A 17,504-nucleotide genomic window follows, 5' to 3' on the forward strand; every position below is an offset into this window, starting at 1 on the left:
GCACGGGGCAAGAGTCAGGCCAAGGGGAAGAAGGGAAAGGGAGAATTGGGTTTGGGACGGGGCAAACACGGACACGGTAGCCCACCCGTGCGTTGCAGATACCTTTAGTCGGGTTGGACAGATTTTTTTTTACGCATATAGGACAAAGCGGACGAAAATTACTGTACCAAACCAAGAATATTAACTTCTTTTAATAGTAGGTATAGAAATCACCATTCGAAATTATTAAAGACACTTTCTCATCATTCAAATGCTTGATTTACCCTCTCTAGGAGCAGCAATACATAAACTGAGCCCTTGCAAGCCAAGAACTTAATCCTCCACACAAGAATATCAGTTCTTCACAGCAAGAAATTAACCCCACAAACTACAATCAAAAACTGAATCCTTGCAAATCAAAATCAAAATTGAATGCCCTGCAGAACATGTTACATATGCTCAAAACAGATAACTAAATCGACAAGATAGTAGGTTAATCTATCAGGGGGAAGAAGTGGGTGGATCAACTTATGGGGACTGATATACCAGTGTCTTGGGGTCTCGATTGCAGGGAGTCAAAGGCGAGTGAGGTGGCTGACTAGAGAACATTTGTAATATTTGTTAGACCAAAAAAAGTTTCAAATCAGTCAAGTCATTCCCAATGAAGAAGATGAGTGAAACCTAACGAATCAACGCCTCCATTTTGCAATCTCAATGTAGTCGAATAGTATACTGCAGTGTACAGTGAACAAAGTAACTAACATGGTATTCATGGGAATTTCAGATAGAAGTGTACAAATACGGAAGTAGGATCCAGTGCTGAATTTTGTACCTTTGAGGCTACCTCCTGAACCATCTGTTGTTGATTTGACATGTTTTGGTATATCGAGAAAGCTTCAACTCTAGTTCTTCTATATAAGGCCTACAAAATGATAATTTGACTTAGTGAAATAGTGGTGGTTCTTGACATTGCTTATCAACTGGGGGTCACAAGACGACAAGATAGATCACCATTTAAGGAATTATATTGGTGCTAGAAATCCACGCCCACTAAATAATACAACTGTCAAGAACATCAAATTGGATGCACTTACAGGGGTAAATTGATTGTATTTAGGCATCTGCAGGATAAAGCTTGCACTCTGAAAAAAATTGTGCCTGTTTCTCTGAAATGGAATCTGGAAGTTGTACGTTCTTTGCTAACTGTCCTTAAACACCGCCAGGGAGCACTTTTCAGATAATTTATGTTTCATATGCCCTAATAGTAAGGTTAAAACATCATCTGCTACTTTCTGTATAATGAACATTTTGTAACAAATAATTCTTTCTGCTTACAGTGCTTGACAATGTTTAACTGAAAATGCAAGGAGGAACATATCGATCAGGTTGATGGCTGTATACTTAAAACACAGTCTCCTACTTCCTCTGAAGTTTTGCTAATTCCCTCACCAGATTCGGAAATCACAACCCACCTCAGTTTTCTATTTATAAACAACTGGTGGAACTGCACGTACATGGCCAAAACCAAGATTTCAAGTAATCTAATTCAACATGGTTCTCATTGAGAAAAATAGCATACACGCGAGCTCTAGATTCTGGGTTTAGGAAAAAAAAAGATTGCATGTCGATGAGCGCCTGCGGTGCAGGAAGAAACAATGGCGGCAATGCTTCAATCTTTGGCACACCTCCAGATACGCTCAGATCAAACCTTAAAATGCTAAATTGTGAACATAAAACTGAGCACACCTCCAGATCACATCTGAGTCAATCAAATAAATATACTACCCAAATAAAGCTTGTATTGTAGTCATACATAAAGCAAAACTATTTGGAGTTGCATCTTCTATGAATTTCATTAGCCGAAACGGGGAAAACAACAACTCCCTGTTTCAGTGAGTACCTAATAAAGTAGCCTACCTTGATGAACATAATAACCTGAGGTGGTGTAACATCTAGATCGGGGTGGGCGTCCATGCAATGAGTACGTCGTCAAGTGGATGGAGATGGTGTTAAGGTTGGCACGTCCGCGCATGGAGTGGACCGGCGGTGGTCGCGTCCAGGCAGTGAACGCCATGTGAGGAGTGAGGCGTGTTAGAGGAGGATTACACGCAGTTCAGTTCCCTTGAGAAAGATGTGGTAGCGGCTTGTCCAGATTGAGTGGATCCGGTGGGTGAGGTAGCTCGCGGCGACAGAGTGAGGGAGTGTCATGTTGTAGGGCAATAAGCCACGGCGAGCCCAGGACGCGGCGTGCGCGTGTGTGCGTGCGGTGGTCACGTCGGGTGTGGTCCGCGGCCGCGTCGAGCCATTGTCTGGCCATAGTCTGGGTAGTGTCTGACATGTAGATAGTCTAGCCACAGTCTGACTTGGGTCCGACGTGTGTGCGTGCGTGCGTAGTCTGTTGGCGAGTCGTGCGAGAAGATCGCGGGCGATCGGTTGGAGCTCGCCGTGTGCCGTTCGCGTCGGAGCACATCATGGACACGAGCGGAGTGTGCGGATCGCGGGTGCATGGGAGTGGGAGGCATGGGTTCGTGCCCTGATGCCGGCTCCGGTATAAAGCCCGTGCGGCTATCGTTGTAACAGGCTGGGAGTTGAGTTCGTGCTCAAGGAAAATACGCCATTCGAGCGGCGGTGGTGTTCGTGCACCGGCAATATATGTGTTTGTTCTTCCTTCTTCCTCCTCGTTTCTTCTTTGGTTTGTGCCAGAGCTGAGTGGCAGAGAGAGAGAGGGCTCCTGAGAGAGGGAAGGCGAGGCTTCGGTAACAACAAATGTCCTGGGTACATGACCCGTCAGTCTGTAGACTTGGTGTATAAGGAGTGAGGCCCAGAGGGTAGTGTGTGTCCTGGTATACTTATAAGCTAACCATTTATCCAGATGTATTATCGAATTAATGAATCAACTGAGCTGCTCAAGCTCCTTCGTTCTCGGTCAATCCCCTTCCAATTACCTTACTTCGTCATATGATTCTCGAGTTGCTGCTCGGGACATCACAATTGGTATCAGAGCCAAGTTCGATCCGTGCGAGCAAGAGCCCAGACGAGCCACATCGTCTGTATCATGGAGGAGTTGCAAAAGTCACTGCAAGATATGTTGGAGCGAATTCTATCGGAGAAATTTGACAAGTTATTTCCCGAATTGAAGACGCGCGTCGGCGCCGGCACCAGTCTTCGCGCGCGAGACGACGATTGCCGCAAGGACCTGGACGTCGTGAAGCAAGAGCAGGTGGCGTCGCCCAGGCCGCAAGCACGCGCTCCGCCTCCGGTGAACAGGGCGGCAAGGTTCGTGTATGGGGGCCCTCCTGCTCCATGGAACTCGGCGGGGGCTACGGTCCACGCCACGGCTGTACAAGGGCTGGTCATCCCTCCTCCACAGGCGGATGTCCTCAGCACGCCCACCAGCTGTTCGACGGGACGTCTTACCCAAGTCAAGGCAGCAACCCAGCAGGTCGGCGCGGACTCCGTGAAGGAGCGGTGGTTCGAGCCGGGGCTCCTCAAGTCTCCCACGCCGACTGCCCTCGTCCAAGGGTTCAAGGTGAACATTGATGCACTCTCCGATGCGTCGCGCGACTTTGAGGCCGTCCCTTGGGCGTTGCCGGCTGCAACTGTCGCAGTCCCTCAAGCCATGGTTCTCCAGAGAGTGGACGTTGTTGTGGCAGGCACCGACACCCTCCTGACGGTTAACTCGCCCACGCTCGAGTGCACGACTTATCAGGCTGAGGTATATGATCCACTACCATCATGGGAAAGAAATGGTTTTAGTTCAGGGAACACTTTTGCCAAGTCTGGGCACACTCTAGATTTATTCAGGTGCTCTCTCTGTGCTATTTTGGATTCAAGAGTAAGATGGAAATCAAGTGACGGACCTTTGATTTGCATTGGGTGTAGTCGAGGAAGGCTAAATTATGGACTAGACTACAAAGGGAACGTATGTGGCAGCAAACATGGTGATCCAGATTTGAGTGACCTGGATTCAAAACCTTCACTCGATTATCATGTAGTTCAAAATATTGAACCAGGAATGAGTACAGTGAGCTGTTATGGGATGCCATGGGATTCTGGATTACCCGAGAGTTTCATGATTTGGGATCCTGGAATACAACTCTGTATTTTTGTTAATTACTCATGCCTAGGTTGCTTAAGGAGTTGCACTGGCTATAAAAAAGATTATAATGTTGTAGGAAACCAGTAAGCCACATATTTGGTCAAGGCAGAGGCCAACTTTACATATTACATGGTGGCCTTACTATTGCCAATGATGAATTTTCTGCTAGAAATTGTTCTGCTGTACTCTGTCGCACAAGATTCATTGATCAGTCATTCTTATGCTCAGTGCAAGAAGGCACACTTTTTTGTTTGCGATGAACAAATAGTGAGATTCCTTTGCATGCAAGAACAAGGAAAGGGTGTTGCGCTTAACAATTCGTGTTCTGCAATGGTGCCCTCGATTGTCCCAATTACATACTCACATTTTCTTCCAGGGCCATGGAAACCAGCAAAAGAGAGATACGAGCACGCAAGTGCAGCTCGTGGCGCCATCGTCGAGCCGCCACTGAGCGCCATCATGCCATCTAACAGGGTTGTGGCTTGCAGTTACAGTGTGATGTTGTAACACCTTCGATGCGGCTATATCTTCCACGTGTCGGAGCATGACTTAGAAGCACAACCGCATTGAAGGCAATGTCGCAAGAGGGGTAATCTTTACACATCTCATGTACTGAATAAGAAAGAGAATATAGAGTTGGCTTACAATCCCACTTCACACAATACAAGAATAAAGCATTACAACAACCAGATATAATCAAGGTCCGACTACGGAACCAAAATAAAAGAAGATCACCCCTAATGCTACAGATCCCCGATCGCCCCAACTGGGCTCCACTACTGATCAACTAGAAACGGAATAACATAACGAACACGAACTTCATCGAGCTCCTCCTTGAGCTCGGTTGCGTCACCTGCACGGTATCATCGGCACCTGCAAACTGGTTTTGGAGATCTATGAGTCACGGGGACTCAGCAATCTCACACCCTCGTGATCAAGACTATTTAAGCTTATAGGTAGGGTAAAAGGTATGAGGTGGAGCTGCAGCAAGCACTAGCATATATGGTGGCTAACATACGCAAATGAGAGCGAGAAGAGAAGGCAAAGGCACGATCGATAAACTATGATCAAGAAGTGATCCTAGAACAACCTACGTTCAAGCATAACTCCAACACCGTGTTCACTATCCGAACTTCGCCGAAAAGAGACCATCACGGTTACACACGCGGTTGATGCATTTTAATTAAGATAAGTTTCAGGTTTTCTATAATCGGACATTAACAAATTCCCATCTACCCATAACCGCGGGCACGACTTTCGAAAGTTCAAAACCCTGCAGGGGTGTCCCAACTTAGCCCATCACAAGCTCTCACGGTCAACGAAGGATATTTCTTCCCCCAGGAAGACCCGATCAGGCTTGGAATCCCGGTTACAAGAGATTTCAACAGTGGTAAAACAAGACCAGCAAAGCCACCCAGATGTGCCGAAAAATCCTGATAGGAGCTGCACATATCTCGTTCTCAGGGCACACCGGATGAGCGCTTCGTACAGCTAAAATCAAACCTCGAGTTTCCCCGAGGGGGCGCTGCAAAGGGCTCTAGTTTGGACAAACACTCAGAGGAGCACTGGCCCGGGGGGGGGGGTTAAAATAAAGATGACCCTTGGGTTGGCCGACCCAAGGGAAGAAAAAGGCTAGGTGGCAAATGGTAAAACCAATATGGGGCCTTGCTGGAGGAGTTTTATTCAAGGCGAACTATCAAGGAGTTCCCATTATAACCGAACCGTGTAAGGAACGCAAAATCAAGGAACATAACACCGGTATGACGGAAACTAGGGCGGCAAGAGTGGAACAAAACACCAGGCATAAGGCCGAGCCTTCCACCCTTTAACAAGTATATAGATGCATTAATTAAATAAGAGATATTGTGATATCCCAACAATAATCATGTTCCAACAAGGAACAAACTCCAATCGTCACCTGCAACTAGCAACGCTATAAGAGGGGCTGAGCAAAGCGGTAACATAGCCAAACAACAGTTTGCTAGGAAAGGGGGGTTAGAGGTTTGACATGGCAATATGGAGGCATGATAAGCAAGTGGTAGGTATCACAGCATAGGCATAGCAATAGAGCGAGCATCTAGCAAGCAAAGATAGAAGTGATTTCGAGGGTATGGTCATCTTGCCTGAGATCCCGCAAGGAAGAAGAACGAGTCCAAGAAGAAGACTAACGGACGTAGTCGAACGAATCCTCACAACGCGACGTTATCGGAACTAACCCGAAGAAGCAACACCGGAAAGAAGCAAAAAACATAGTGAACAACCAACACATAAGCATGGCATGATGCACAACCAAGTATGATGCATGTCCGGTTTAAATATGCATGACATGGCAAAGGGCACAAACAAAACTACAAGTTAAGTGGAGCTCAATATGCAACGAGTTGCATATTGACGAAGCACCGCATCAATTATTTAGTTCTCTCTGGTTTAGGTACTCAACAATATTAAATGTTGGCTAACATGGCAAGAGGTGAAGCAAAAGTAAACTACACAATCTAAGCAATTTAAATGGGGCCGGATATAACAAACAACGAATCCGGTAAATCCCCATATGCATTTAGCAATTTGAAGCAAACAACAATTTTAAACATTCTTGAAGTTGTTATTATGATGCGGATGACATGCAAGTTTTATGCAATATTTATGAAAAGGTTGGCAAGATAAGATATGAGGCATTTGTCACCGTGACGGAAACAAAAGGGGTGCCACGACGACGATAATGAAACGGTGCCACGACAACGTTCCGGTTCCGACAACCCATCGAGACGTCGGTGCAAAAGAAAGTGACGGGAGTGAGCAAAAGATGGTGGGGTGATCCCGGTAACCGGGTCCCCACGGGTTAGCGGCAAAAGAGGAGGACCGAGCAAGTGACAACTCGGACACGGTGCAAACATAGGGTGCAACTCATACATCACACAACATGCATCCGTTCCGCGGGTCATCGTCTCGGCGGTTATACCTTCAAAACGTGCAAACGGGACGGTTCTCGTTCGGTACAAAGTAGAGGAAGTAGACGTTCTTGAGACGTTCATAGCGGAAGTAGTCGTACACGGCGACGGTAGTTGTACACGGGTCTTCGGCCACGGAAGTAGTCGTACAATGTTTTCATAGATGTTCGGGGTCACGACATGGAATTTAACGTCCACGGGGTCTTTGAGGGTCGACGGTAGTGGTACTCGGGTCATCAACGACGGTAGTTGTTCTATGCATCGGGCATCAAGGTACTAGCCAAGGTACTTGCCATTCTTAGCGGTTCTGAAGACGGCGGTAGATGAACATGTCGCGTCGTCGTGGTACTTGTTGGTCTTGATCGAGGCGGCAAAACGTAGTCGAACTTGAGGTGGCCTTGACGATCCCAAAAACGTTCCTGCTCGAGGAGGTCTCTGTCTTGGTCTTCACCGGGCTGGTACTTGGCGAAAAGGGATCTCCGAAGGTGGCCTTGCATCCCTGGATTCTGTGGCCTGTCGAGCTGCGCAGTGGGCGTGGCCCACGTGACGAAGCAGAGAAGGGCGACCCGTTTAGATGAGTTGACCACGTAGTCAACTGATGAGGGCGCTTGCATCTGCGCCGTTGCAGAGGCAGGCTGCATGGAGGAAGCAGAGCAACTGCAGCTCGCAGGAGGCGATGGGCTGGACGAATCCGGGCAGGAGACGACGGCGACGGAGCGAACCTTGCCGGAGAATAGGTCGGGGACGGACGCGGGAAGACGGATCTGTTCGATTCCCGGTTAGAACGAGTGCAGAACGGCGGCAAGGCGGAGCTTGGCAGAGCCGGCCATCCATGGGGGGGTCCTGTGACAGATGAACAGAGGAAGCTTGAGGGTCCAGAGAAAGGGAGGAAGGAGGAGGGGTGCGGCAGAGGGGCCTGCTGAAGGAGGTCGTCGGCGGTGTGGTTCGCCGGGGCGGCGGGTCGCGAGGAGGAGCGCGCGGGCGCTGTTGCTCCTCTCCTCGTGGAGCTCCTGGACGATGGGGCTGCGGGAGCATGGGCGCGGGGCCGTGCTGGGAGGTGCTGGTGGGTGCTCGAGAGGGAGGAGGGATCGATGGAGAGGGGTGGCTGCGAGCGCGGAAGGAGATGGGGATCGAGGAGATGGGGTTTGGGCGAGGGAGATCGAAGAGAGGGAAAAAGATGATCGAGCGCGGTCTCCTGGCTCGATGCGTGCGTGAGCGGCAGCCTGGAGGGAGACGAGGGAGATGCCAGGGGTGCGCTAGGGTTAGGAGGAGTGGGCCTAGCGGGGCATATGGGCCTGGGAGGCCGGTCGGCCTGGCTGGGCTGCCAACCCCTGCTGGCCTAGTGCTCTCTCTCACCCTCTTCTTAATTACTACTTTATTTCCTGATTTAACAAATAAACAGAGAAATAAGAAATGTAGAGAGAGATAGGAGAAGAATTTGTGCAGGGCACCAATTTTCTTAGACTAGTAAAAAGGAGCTTGATCCAAGAAAAAAATACATTTGGCACCATTTGGAAGGATTGCATTCAAACACATTTGACAGATTCAAATGAGTTTGAATTAGGAAAACATTTTTGGAGAGTCCAAAAATGTTCGGAATTTTTGTGGAGAACGGGAAAGCGGTGAAAGAAATTATTGGCAAAGTTTGGGGACCAAACTTGAAGTATAAAATACATGGAATTATTTTGCAAGTGTGTTTGCGGTAAATCCAAATAATTGGAATATGTACTATAGCTCTCTAAATATCGAGAGGATATGTTGTAAAAAGAATCACCGTGTGAATTCCCTCGGTTTAAATGGATCCAAGATCCATGTAATTTATTTAGTGAGTTTTAGAACGGGTTGCATGATGACATGATGCAATGCACATGATGCAAAGATGAAATGCAACGGACCAAACAAATGACATGGCAACGACAGCGAATAACTGGAAGACACCTGGCACATCGGTCTCGGGGCGTTACAGATGTGGTGTCTCTGATGCGTCCTTAAGGCTCCTAAAGTGGTGGTCAGATCCCAATGTGTGCAACCATCTAGTGCAAGTTTTGAAGCTCTTTTTTCTGCTGAACGAAGTAGCACTGGAATCCCCACGCGAGTCTGGGTTGTCCGTTCAGTTCTGAACCTATTTTGGAGTAATGCCGCACCTAGTTCTCTGTTGACGGATTTTCCAGTTGTGGGACATCAATTGAAGTCCATATGGAAGCAGAGTGTGTACCTTGTTGTTGATAGGTCCTATGGATCGGTTAGGCTAGGATTTCCGGTAGCCCTACCTTCTGCCTGGCCTGACGAGCTCGAGCCGGTGGCCATGGTGGTGCTGTGTCGCATGGTGGTGATGGCAGAGATGGCGAGGTGGTGGCGGAGCTTCCCGTCAGCACTGCACTAACCCTAGATCGGTAGGGGATTTAGGTGGGGTGTGCGGCGTCGTGACGAACCTCTTAATGCGAGCCGCCAGCCCCCACCTCTTTATATAGTGCAGGTGACAGGGGCCCGTCAACCATAGTGGGTTGAGCGCCCCCGATCAGGGCGCAGATCTAAGGGCCCGGTGGGCCGTTGGGCCCACACGATGGAGATCATCCTAACATTCTCCCCATTGATCTCAACTTTTACTTTTGACCTTATACTTTTACTTTACTCATTTCATAACAGATCAATACATAGAACATGTTTCATCGTCATAGCTCAATTGCCGATAGAATCAGACAGCCACAACGTACCTCTCTGTTTTGAAACAAATTCTTTAACCTTGGGCCCTTTTATTGTCCAGAAATTTTAGACTATACCATAAAACCCATGTCGATTGTGTGTTCTCCGAACACACTGGGCGGTAAGCCTTTAATAAGCAGATCTGCAAACACTTGTCTATTGCCTTTTATGCTTCAAGCATTCCTACATAATTCTGGACTTTCTCCTTTACAACGCATAACTCTGTGTCAGTGTGTTTGGCATCAACACTTGACTCGTTGTCATAGGAGCAAAAGACTTAAAATAGTTATCGCTGTTGTCAACCATTATCAACTATGGGTACAGGTCTCCTTAACCATTTTGCCTGTCCCTCAGCCTCATATCAAGCAATGACATATCTTTGCATGACATTGATGATAATTGTTTCATTCTTTGGAGCTTTTCCACACAAAAACCTCCAAGTATGAAAGTTAGCGACAATTGTGGATTTCGCTATACATTTCACAAGTCATGTCTTTGTACTCACAATCTTTTGAGAGCACTTATTTCTTTCAGCTTGAGGCCGATATCTTTGACTCCATTCCAGTTATCTATATACGGACTGGACATTGCCAAAACAACCCGGATATGTGAATTGTGTCAGGGTAATGTATTGAGCTTCCAACAACTGAAGCATATGGTACCATATCCGTTTTCAATCTTTTCTCATCAACTTTTGGAACACCATAGTTTCCAGTTCTATTACCCTTGACTATAAGAACAGGCATAGGTTTTCTCGCATGCATACTTTAGAGACCTTTCTTAGCATGTCCATTCGACATCCCTAATACCCCCTTTTATTCTTTTCTTTGTGAATCTCGATACTTATAACGAGAGACACTCTACCGAGAACATTCTTTTGAACTTTGAGGACAAGAACTTCTTTTCTCCTCCTGCAGTAGGTTGATATCACCACTAGCAAGTAGGATGTCATCCACATGCACAGGATTAGGAAATGAATTTCCCATTCTATAACTTTGCGCGAATACAATGGTCCTCTCATTTTCTTTAACCCAAAACAACATTTGATTGCTTTAGTCCATAAAAGACTTCTTCAGGCAGTATCCCCTGTGTTCTTTACTTTCATCTGATGTTACTCAGATCATGATGTGCTACCAACACTCATTATAATCTATTCAGTGCAAAACACACAAAAACCTTTTGATTTAAGTCGCGTTTTACACCTTTACATATTTCCTTTGGAGTCACGTTGACCTTGTAGACCCTTTACAACCTACTGTTTATGCTCCATTGGAAATTACTTATGAGTCCCAAACATCGTTGGGATTCACCAATTTTATTTCATCTCACATAGTCTCTTATCATTTAGATAAGCAGACACTTCTCAAAGCTCGAATGAGCGCTTTAAATGAGGTGGGATCAACCTCCATTTGAATTTCACTAACATAGACTTTATAGTAATCAAAAGTATCTGATTTTCTCATTCCTTGAGACCATCAGTGTCTCAACACTTCTTTCATATGGGGATGTTGTTGCTCTGTCATTGCAAGAGGCAAACTAATTCTATAGTCTTTCATTTCCAAGAGGCAATAGGTTTTACAGGGACCTGTATCACAAGATCCATGTTTACTCATTCATCCTTTATAGAGCTAACAACATGTGTTTTATAAGTCATACAACATGCTCCCCCAGATTACTCCATCTTCACTAAAAAGGCGTATCTTTAAACTTTATAATTTGGGTTTATTCTGTTAAAACTTCTTCTTTATGGCACTTTAAGCACCGTCTTAGTATTCCTTACTCTGCTTTTGGAACTGTAAAAGATCCAGAAATACAACTATTTCTTTCTCCCCCTCGAAATGTGGCAAGAATTTTTCTGTCACAATTTCGAAAAACCATTCATAACTCTTGTGAATTGAGGAAACTTTGATTATCTACTTCATTTATCTAATTACTTCATGCGTAATGAAGTTATCTGTTAACTGGTATGGGAGTACTTTTTCCTCATTCCATTTTAGAAACTCAACAGAGTTCTTTATCATTAGTACTTTTGCAAGTCACACTTGCATATCGTTCTTATCTTTAGTTTCGTTTGTAACTTTTATTCTCTTTGGATTTATTGAGTGCTTAATGACCGTTACACATAAGATGTATGGTTGATACTAGGAAAGCATAATAACTACTCCATACTTTTCTCCCAGAGTGGGACACATTAAAAGCACATGAGTCATCATGTCTTTCTCCTGTCATACAGGATAAGTCTCAGAAAATTTCTGCCGCCATACGGGCTACGCAGGGATTTCCCCAGACTTTTCCTGCCATGCGGGTTTTATCATAATCATCTTCTCCCGCTATGCGGGTAATTCCCCGTAAGGGACATAAATGCAAGAATTGACTCTTTTGACTGCATTATTCAATCATCAAATTTAGGAATAAATCCTAATGCTCTTTGACACACATGCTTGATCCAACGTCGCTCAAATTAAACACGCATGTTGCTTGTCTCATCTCAAATCATGTTGACTGAAAAAACATCTTCATGTAGAATACATGAAAGCCATTCGTCAACCAAGACTCTCAATGATCTATCTGTTTTCTTTTCTTGGATTAATATCCAAGAATTCTTTTCTTTTGAAGCCATTCTTTAGAGAGAACATACTCCCTCACGTTATGACCTTTCTTGGTCATCTTTCGGGTCACAAGTACCCAGCCATTCGCTTTCACGAATGAAAGCATGGAAAACTTTTAGTCTGAGAAAACTTAGCCAATATTCAACAATAATGAGCATAAAAATAACCCCATGTTGGTCTGGTTTAAAAAAATAAAAAAAATGCACATTAAACTATGAAAAACTTTCTTTTATATTTTAAAACACCGTTGGGCAGAACTAGAATAAAACATCATCCTTCTACATTAATTCCATATCACCGTTGGGCGGAAATGGAAATAATGCATATAACTCGTAAATAATGTGATGATAAAATTTCTATTAAGCGACTTTGCTAAGAAAATAATCATCATTATCAACTTTATCGTAGCGGAAAACTTTTAATATACATTTCTCAATCTTTATCAAATGCTCTGAAAATTGGTCACTTTGATACAAAAATTATCAGAGATTTGAACTTTTAACTATAAGACTCATTGAATTATAATATTGTCATCATCAACGTTGGTCAGAAAATAACAATACCATAATTAAACTTTAATCAAATATCTTTCTACTGTCATAGCAAAAGCTATCTGAATCTGATTTCACCCACAAGTGAAAAAAAACTACTCTAAAAAACTGTTCATCCAATTAAATTTTCCCGTTGGTTCCAATTTAATTGGAGGATAATACGTTTTATTTCTTTGTAAAAGAGTACTATTAATTATTTACATAGTGGAAAAACATGAATAAAAAATTCATGAACTTTTAACTGTTTACAGAAAAATTTTCTTTGACAAAAAAAAATTCATGAACTTTATTATTTTCTTTATAAAATTCATGAAATTTTCTTTTTCTAAAAAACTTCTATTCTAATCTTCAGAACTTTTTCTATTTATTTTTCTATTTTCTAAACAAAAAATTTCTTTGGAAAAATTTGCATAGAAAAACTAAACTGTGTGAATTTTGCCCCAAAACTGGACAAAAACTATTAAAACGTATATATATATATATATATATATATATATATATATATATATATATATATATATATATATATATAAAGATGTTGGCTCAGCCGCGCTGCGTCTCGGCCCACGGCCTACTCTGCGCTCCGCGCGAGCTGGCCTCGCTTCGGCCTGGGGCTCCGGCCACAGCCCAGCGCGTGTGGGCTGCGCCCGCGCCGCCGCTGCCGGCCTCTGCCACTTACGACCCATAGAGCCCACTGTGAATTAGGTTTTCGATCTCAGTCATTCGATTGCATCAAACGATCCAGCGAACTTTTCGCTCGAACCAAAACGAGGAGAGCCCTCCGATCCGAAAACCTAGCCCCCATTCTCTCGATGCTTCTTTCCCTCTTCGTCTCTGTAGTCGCTCGCGACGGCGATGGCCCAGCCGCCGGTGACGGCGCTGAGGGCCACCGCGCCGCGCCCGGTCGCCTGAGACGGCCACCGCGCCGTGCCTCTTTTTTCCCTTTCTTTTGTTCCTTCGTTTCTCCCTCTGTGCATCTCGCCCGCAGCGGCCACTGCATGCCGCCGGCGATGCTCAGCCCGTCCGCCAGCGACGGGGTCGAAAACCTCCGCGTGGCACGAGGCTCTGCTTCCCCCCTTTTATTTCCATCTTTCAAGCTCCCCATCCACCACCGTGTTGTATGAGAGAGAGAGCCACATGCAGAGCTATTGTTTGCTCCCCCTCGCGCCGGCGGCTGACGTGCGATACTGTAGTGCCCTCCCTGTCCCCTTTGCTGGCGTGCGCAAGCACCTCCAAGGTGAACGCGCCGCTGTCAAATGGCACGGTGGTGGTGCCCTTTGCCCCTTTCGGGGTGGTTCTTCGTCCGGTGCCTCGGCTTGCCGATGCGCGGCCGGATCGAGAGGAACGACACGGCCATGACGGCGGCGCTACTTTAGGGATTTCTTTTCCCTCTTTTCTTTGTTAGGAGTTAGGGTTCTTGAGGAGGGGGATCTTTCTATCTCTGGTTTTCTTTGTACCGAAGATCCTATAACCAAACCTGTCTGATACCATTGATAGGTCCTCTGGATCGGTTAGGCTAGGATTTCTGGTAGCCCTACCTTCTGCCTAGCCTGACGAGCTCGAGCCGGTGGCCATGGTGGTGCTGTGTCGCACGGTGGTGATGGCAGAGATGGCGAGGTGGTGGCGGAGCTTCCCGTCAGCACTGCACTAACCCTAGATTGGTAGGGGATTTAGGTGGGGTGTGCGGCGTCGTGACGAATCTCTTAATGCGAGCCGCCAGCCCCCACCTCTTTATATAGTGCAGGTGACAGGGGCCCGTCAACCATAGTGGGTTGAGCGCCCCCGATCAGGGCGCAGATCTAAGGGCCCGGTGGGCCATTGGGCCCACATGGTGGAGATCATCCTAACAGTTGTGCGTTGGAAAAATCTATCAATGAAGAGAAGTCTAAGAAGCTCTTTCATATTTGTGCAGCAGCTAATCTGGCCATGAGATTATGTTGGAAAGAAATGAAACCGTTTACCCAAGTCTGTCGTCAATTTATTCTGTGTCCACACGACACATTGAAGCACGAGCCAACTTATAGTGCTTTCATTGCATCTTGTAATGGTTACAATCCGAGTTACGCTTTTGTTTTTAACTGGAGGTTTGGTGCCAGCGATTTTTTCGCTATGATTCTGCTTGGTGTTAGTGGAAAATTGTTGGAAATATGAGCAATTTACCAAATGATTTTATGAACAGAAATATTAGATAAAGCATGACTAATATAGCCACGATAAAGCAAGTCATGCAACCTAACGGAGAAAAAGTAAATAGCATTTGCATATATGAACTTGAACTGAACACATCTAGGACAGACACTAGATCATGTTGCATATATGGAGTAGAACCTAACACATGTAGGACAAGAACTAGTACGAGAAACTGTGGCAGGACATCTGACAGAAAGAAGAAGAACACATACGGGACAGCAGCAGCAGAAGCACCGGACTTGGGGTCGACATCCTCTCCAGCCATGTCGTTGCTGAGGTAGTCGACATCGGGGAAGAAGTCGTCGTCGGGGAAGTAGTCGTCGGAGTCCGTGATGAAGAAGCCAGTAGTTGCGCAGAGCGCTCCCCAAAAACCTTATCACCCTTCTCCCGTACATGACTCAAAAGGTGCGGTCTCGGAGGCCTACTGTCCCGACGTGCGGTGCACACCGCAAGCCGGGATGAGGAAGACAACATCAACTCAGAGATGGAACCGATGGCGAGGGAAGGAGTAGTTCTGGTGCGTCTCTCTGGAAGGAGCGACCTCCCTTTTATAGGCGCAAGAGAAGGAGGCGAGAGGGCAGCGACGGGAGGCGAAACGAACAGCCAGCAGCCGAAGGGTTGCACCGTTCGCATTCGAACTCCAGTTTCGCAAAAATATTTTCAGCTTCCGTGTGACCATTCATATACCTAGTGCGTGGCAAAAATTTAGATATCGGCTCGGCTCATTCCCGCAACCCGTGGCGCGGCTGGCGGCGAAGGAGGAGCGCGCGTGGATATCTCTCTTGTTCTCATGCTCGTACAAGTGGGGAAAGAACCTCCCTTATAAGGAGGTCCAACTTCCACTAAACTAGCAATGTGGGACTAAACTTTAGAAGTATCCCTTGCCTTGCACAAATGGGCTAAGTGACCCTCTAGGATTTATTAGGAATTTCAGAAATAGTTATTGGGCTGCCCAAAATAGACTAAATTCCAGCAAAAATTGCATGGTAGTCCAGTCTAGGATTGGGAGGCAACAAGTTTAAACTATCACACGTTGGCAAAACAGGTGCAAGGAACAATATCTTGGTCAGAATTATGAACCATTTGACATACTCTATTGAGGATCCGCTCAGTGGTTCACATGTGGCTTGGCACTTGAGTTTTGTTCTGTTTGACATGATGAAGATCTGGAAAGTTCTGCCATCTCTGCAACCAAAGGTGACATGGTTCTTATCTTCTCAAGTAATTTTACTGGAAGTGGTCATTGTAATTTCTCCTGTAAGAAAATTGTGCTCCTCCTACGAGAAAGCAGTGTTACTTTGTGTTCATCATGTATTGAAGAAAATTGAGTTATGGCAATGGAGAGCTAGTCCTGGACAATGGGAACTGCACATGTGTGACAGGTTGCATACAATTGCTGTTGTTGAAGGCATCACAAGCAGCATGTTTATTGCAAGCCTACTAGAGCATTTGTCCAGTTATGAGGAGCTAGGATATACCTCTGATGGCCAGTTGTCGAATGTTCCCTATGACCTGGTGCAGATTGGCTTGCTTGCTAGGTTTACTACTTCTACAGTATTCCTGGGAGTTACTTTGCTGAATTTCTATGGGTGTTGTTCGTCAGCATTGGTAGCTACGACCTATTGTTTACTTTACAATAAGAGGTCCTCTTTTTAGGAGCTGAATTGATTGCCTACTCATGAATTTTAGCGTTCAAGCAAGCACATTTCTCTGTGAGACCGTGGGATCCCGGCATTTTACATTTTCTCTCTCGAACTGAGGTCATAACTATCAGGAAAAGAAATGGGTGTTATTATGGTGGACTAGCACATAGTCAGAAGTCTGGTATTGAGCAAGATTGCAACTTGTTCCATCAGATGCTGGTTAACGTGAGTCCCACAACATGTCCAAGTCTAAGAAGTTTCCATTGCCAATAGTTAGCAATTCTTCTCGATGGTCATGCTATTCTGGTGACTTCATGGTTTGTAGTTGCCGAGGCCAGCTTCACTAGAGTATTGCACTTGAGACAAGCACAATTTCGACGGCGGGGAAGTGTCATGTCCTGGGTACATGACCCGTCAGTCTGTAGACTTGGTGTATAAGGAGTGAGGCCCAGAGGGCAGTGTGTGTCGTGGCATACTTATAAGCCAACCATGTATCCAGTTGTATTATCGAATTAATGAATGAACTGAGCTGATCAAGCTCCTTCGTTCTCGGTCAATCCCCTTCCCATTACCTCACTTTGTCCTGTGATTCTCGAGTTGCTGCTCGGGACATCACAGAGGCGGAGGACGCGGTGAAGGGCGGCGGTGGCGGCTCCTTGCTCCCTTGGCGGCGCCGCGCGCAACATGCTGCGGACGACACAACGGGATTCCAAGGTCACGGCGGCTCCTGCTCCCTCATGGCACGGCGGTGCGGCATGCTGCGGGCGGCACGAGGCCGGGGG

General features: G+C 46.0%; 1 protein-coding gene across 1 annotated transcript; it reads left to right on the forward strand.

Annotated features, from left to right (window-relative positions):
• Window positions 1-2,806: 2,806 nt before the first annotated feature.
• LOC147975782 (uncharacterized) lies at window positions 2,807-7,227 on the forward strand. The gene has a single exon (XM_087518375.1). The coding sequence runs from the start codon at window positions 3,035-3,037 to the stop codon at window positions 4,163-4,165; it is 1,131 nt and encodes a 376-aa protein (XP_087374501.1). The 5' UTR covers window positions 2,807-3,034; the 3' UTR covers window positions 4,166-7,227.
• The last annotated feature ends 10,277 nt before the right edge of the window (window positions 7,228-17,504 follow it).

This window comes from Triticum urartu, chromosome 4A (genome assembly GCF_056163025.1).
Source record: "Triticum urartu cultivar PI428250 chromosome 4A, HENAU_Tu73, whole genome shotgun sequence".
Lineage (NCBI taxonomy): Eukaryota > Viridiplantae > Streptophyta > Magnoliopsida > Poales > Poaceae > Triticum > Triticum urartu.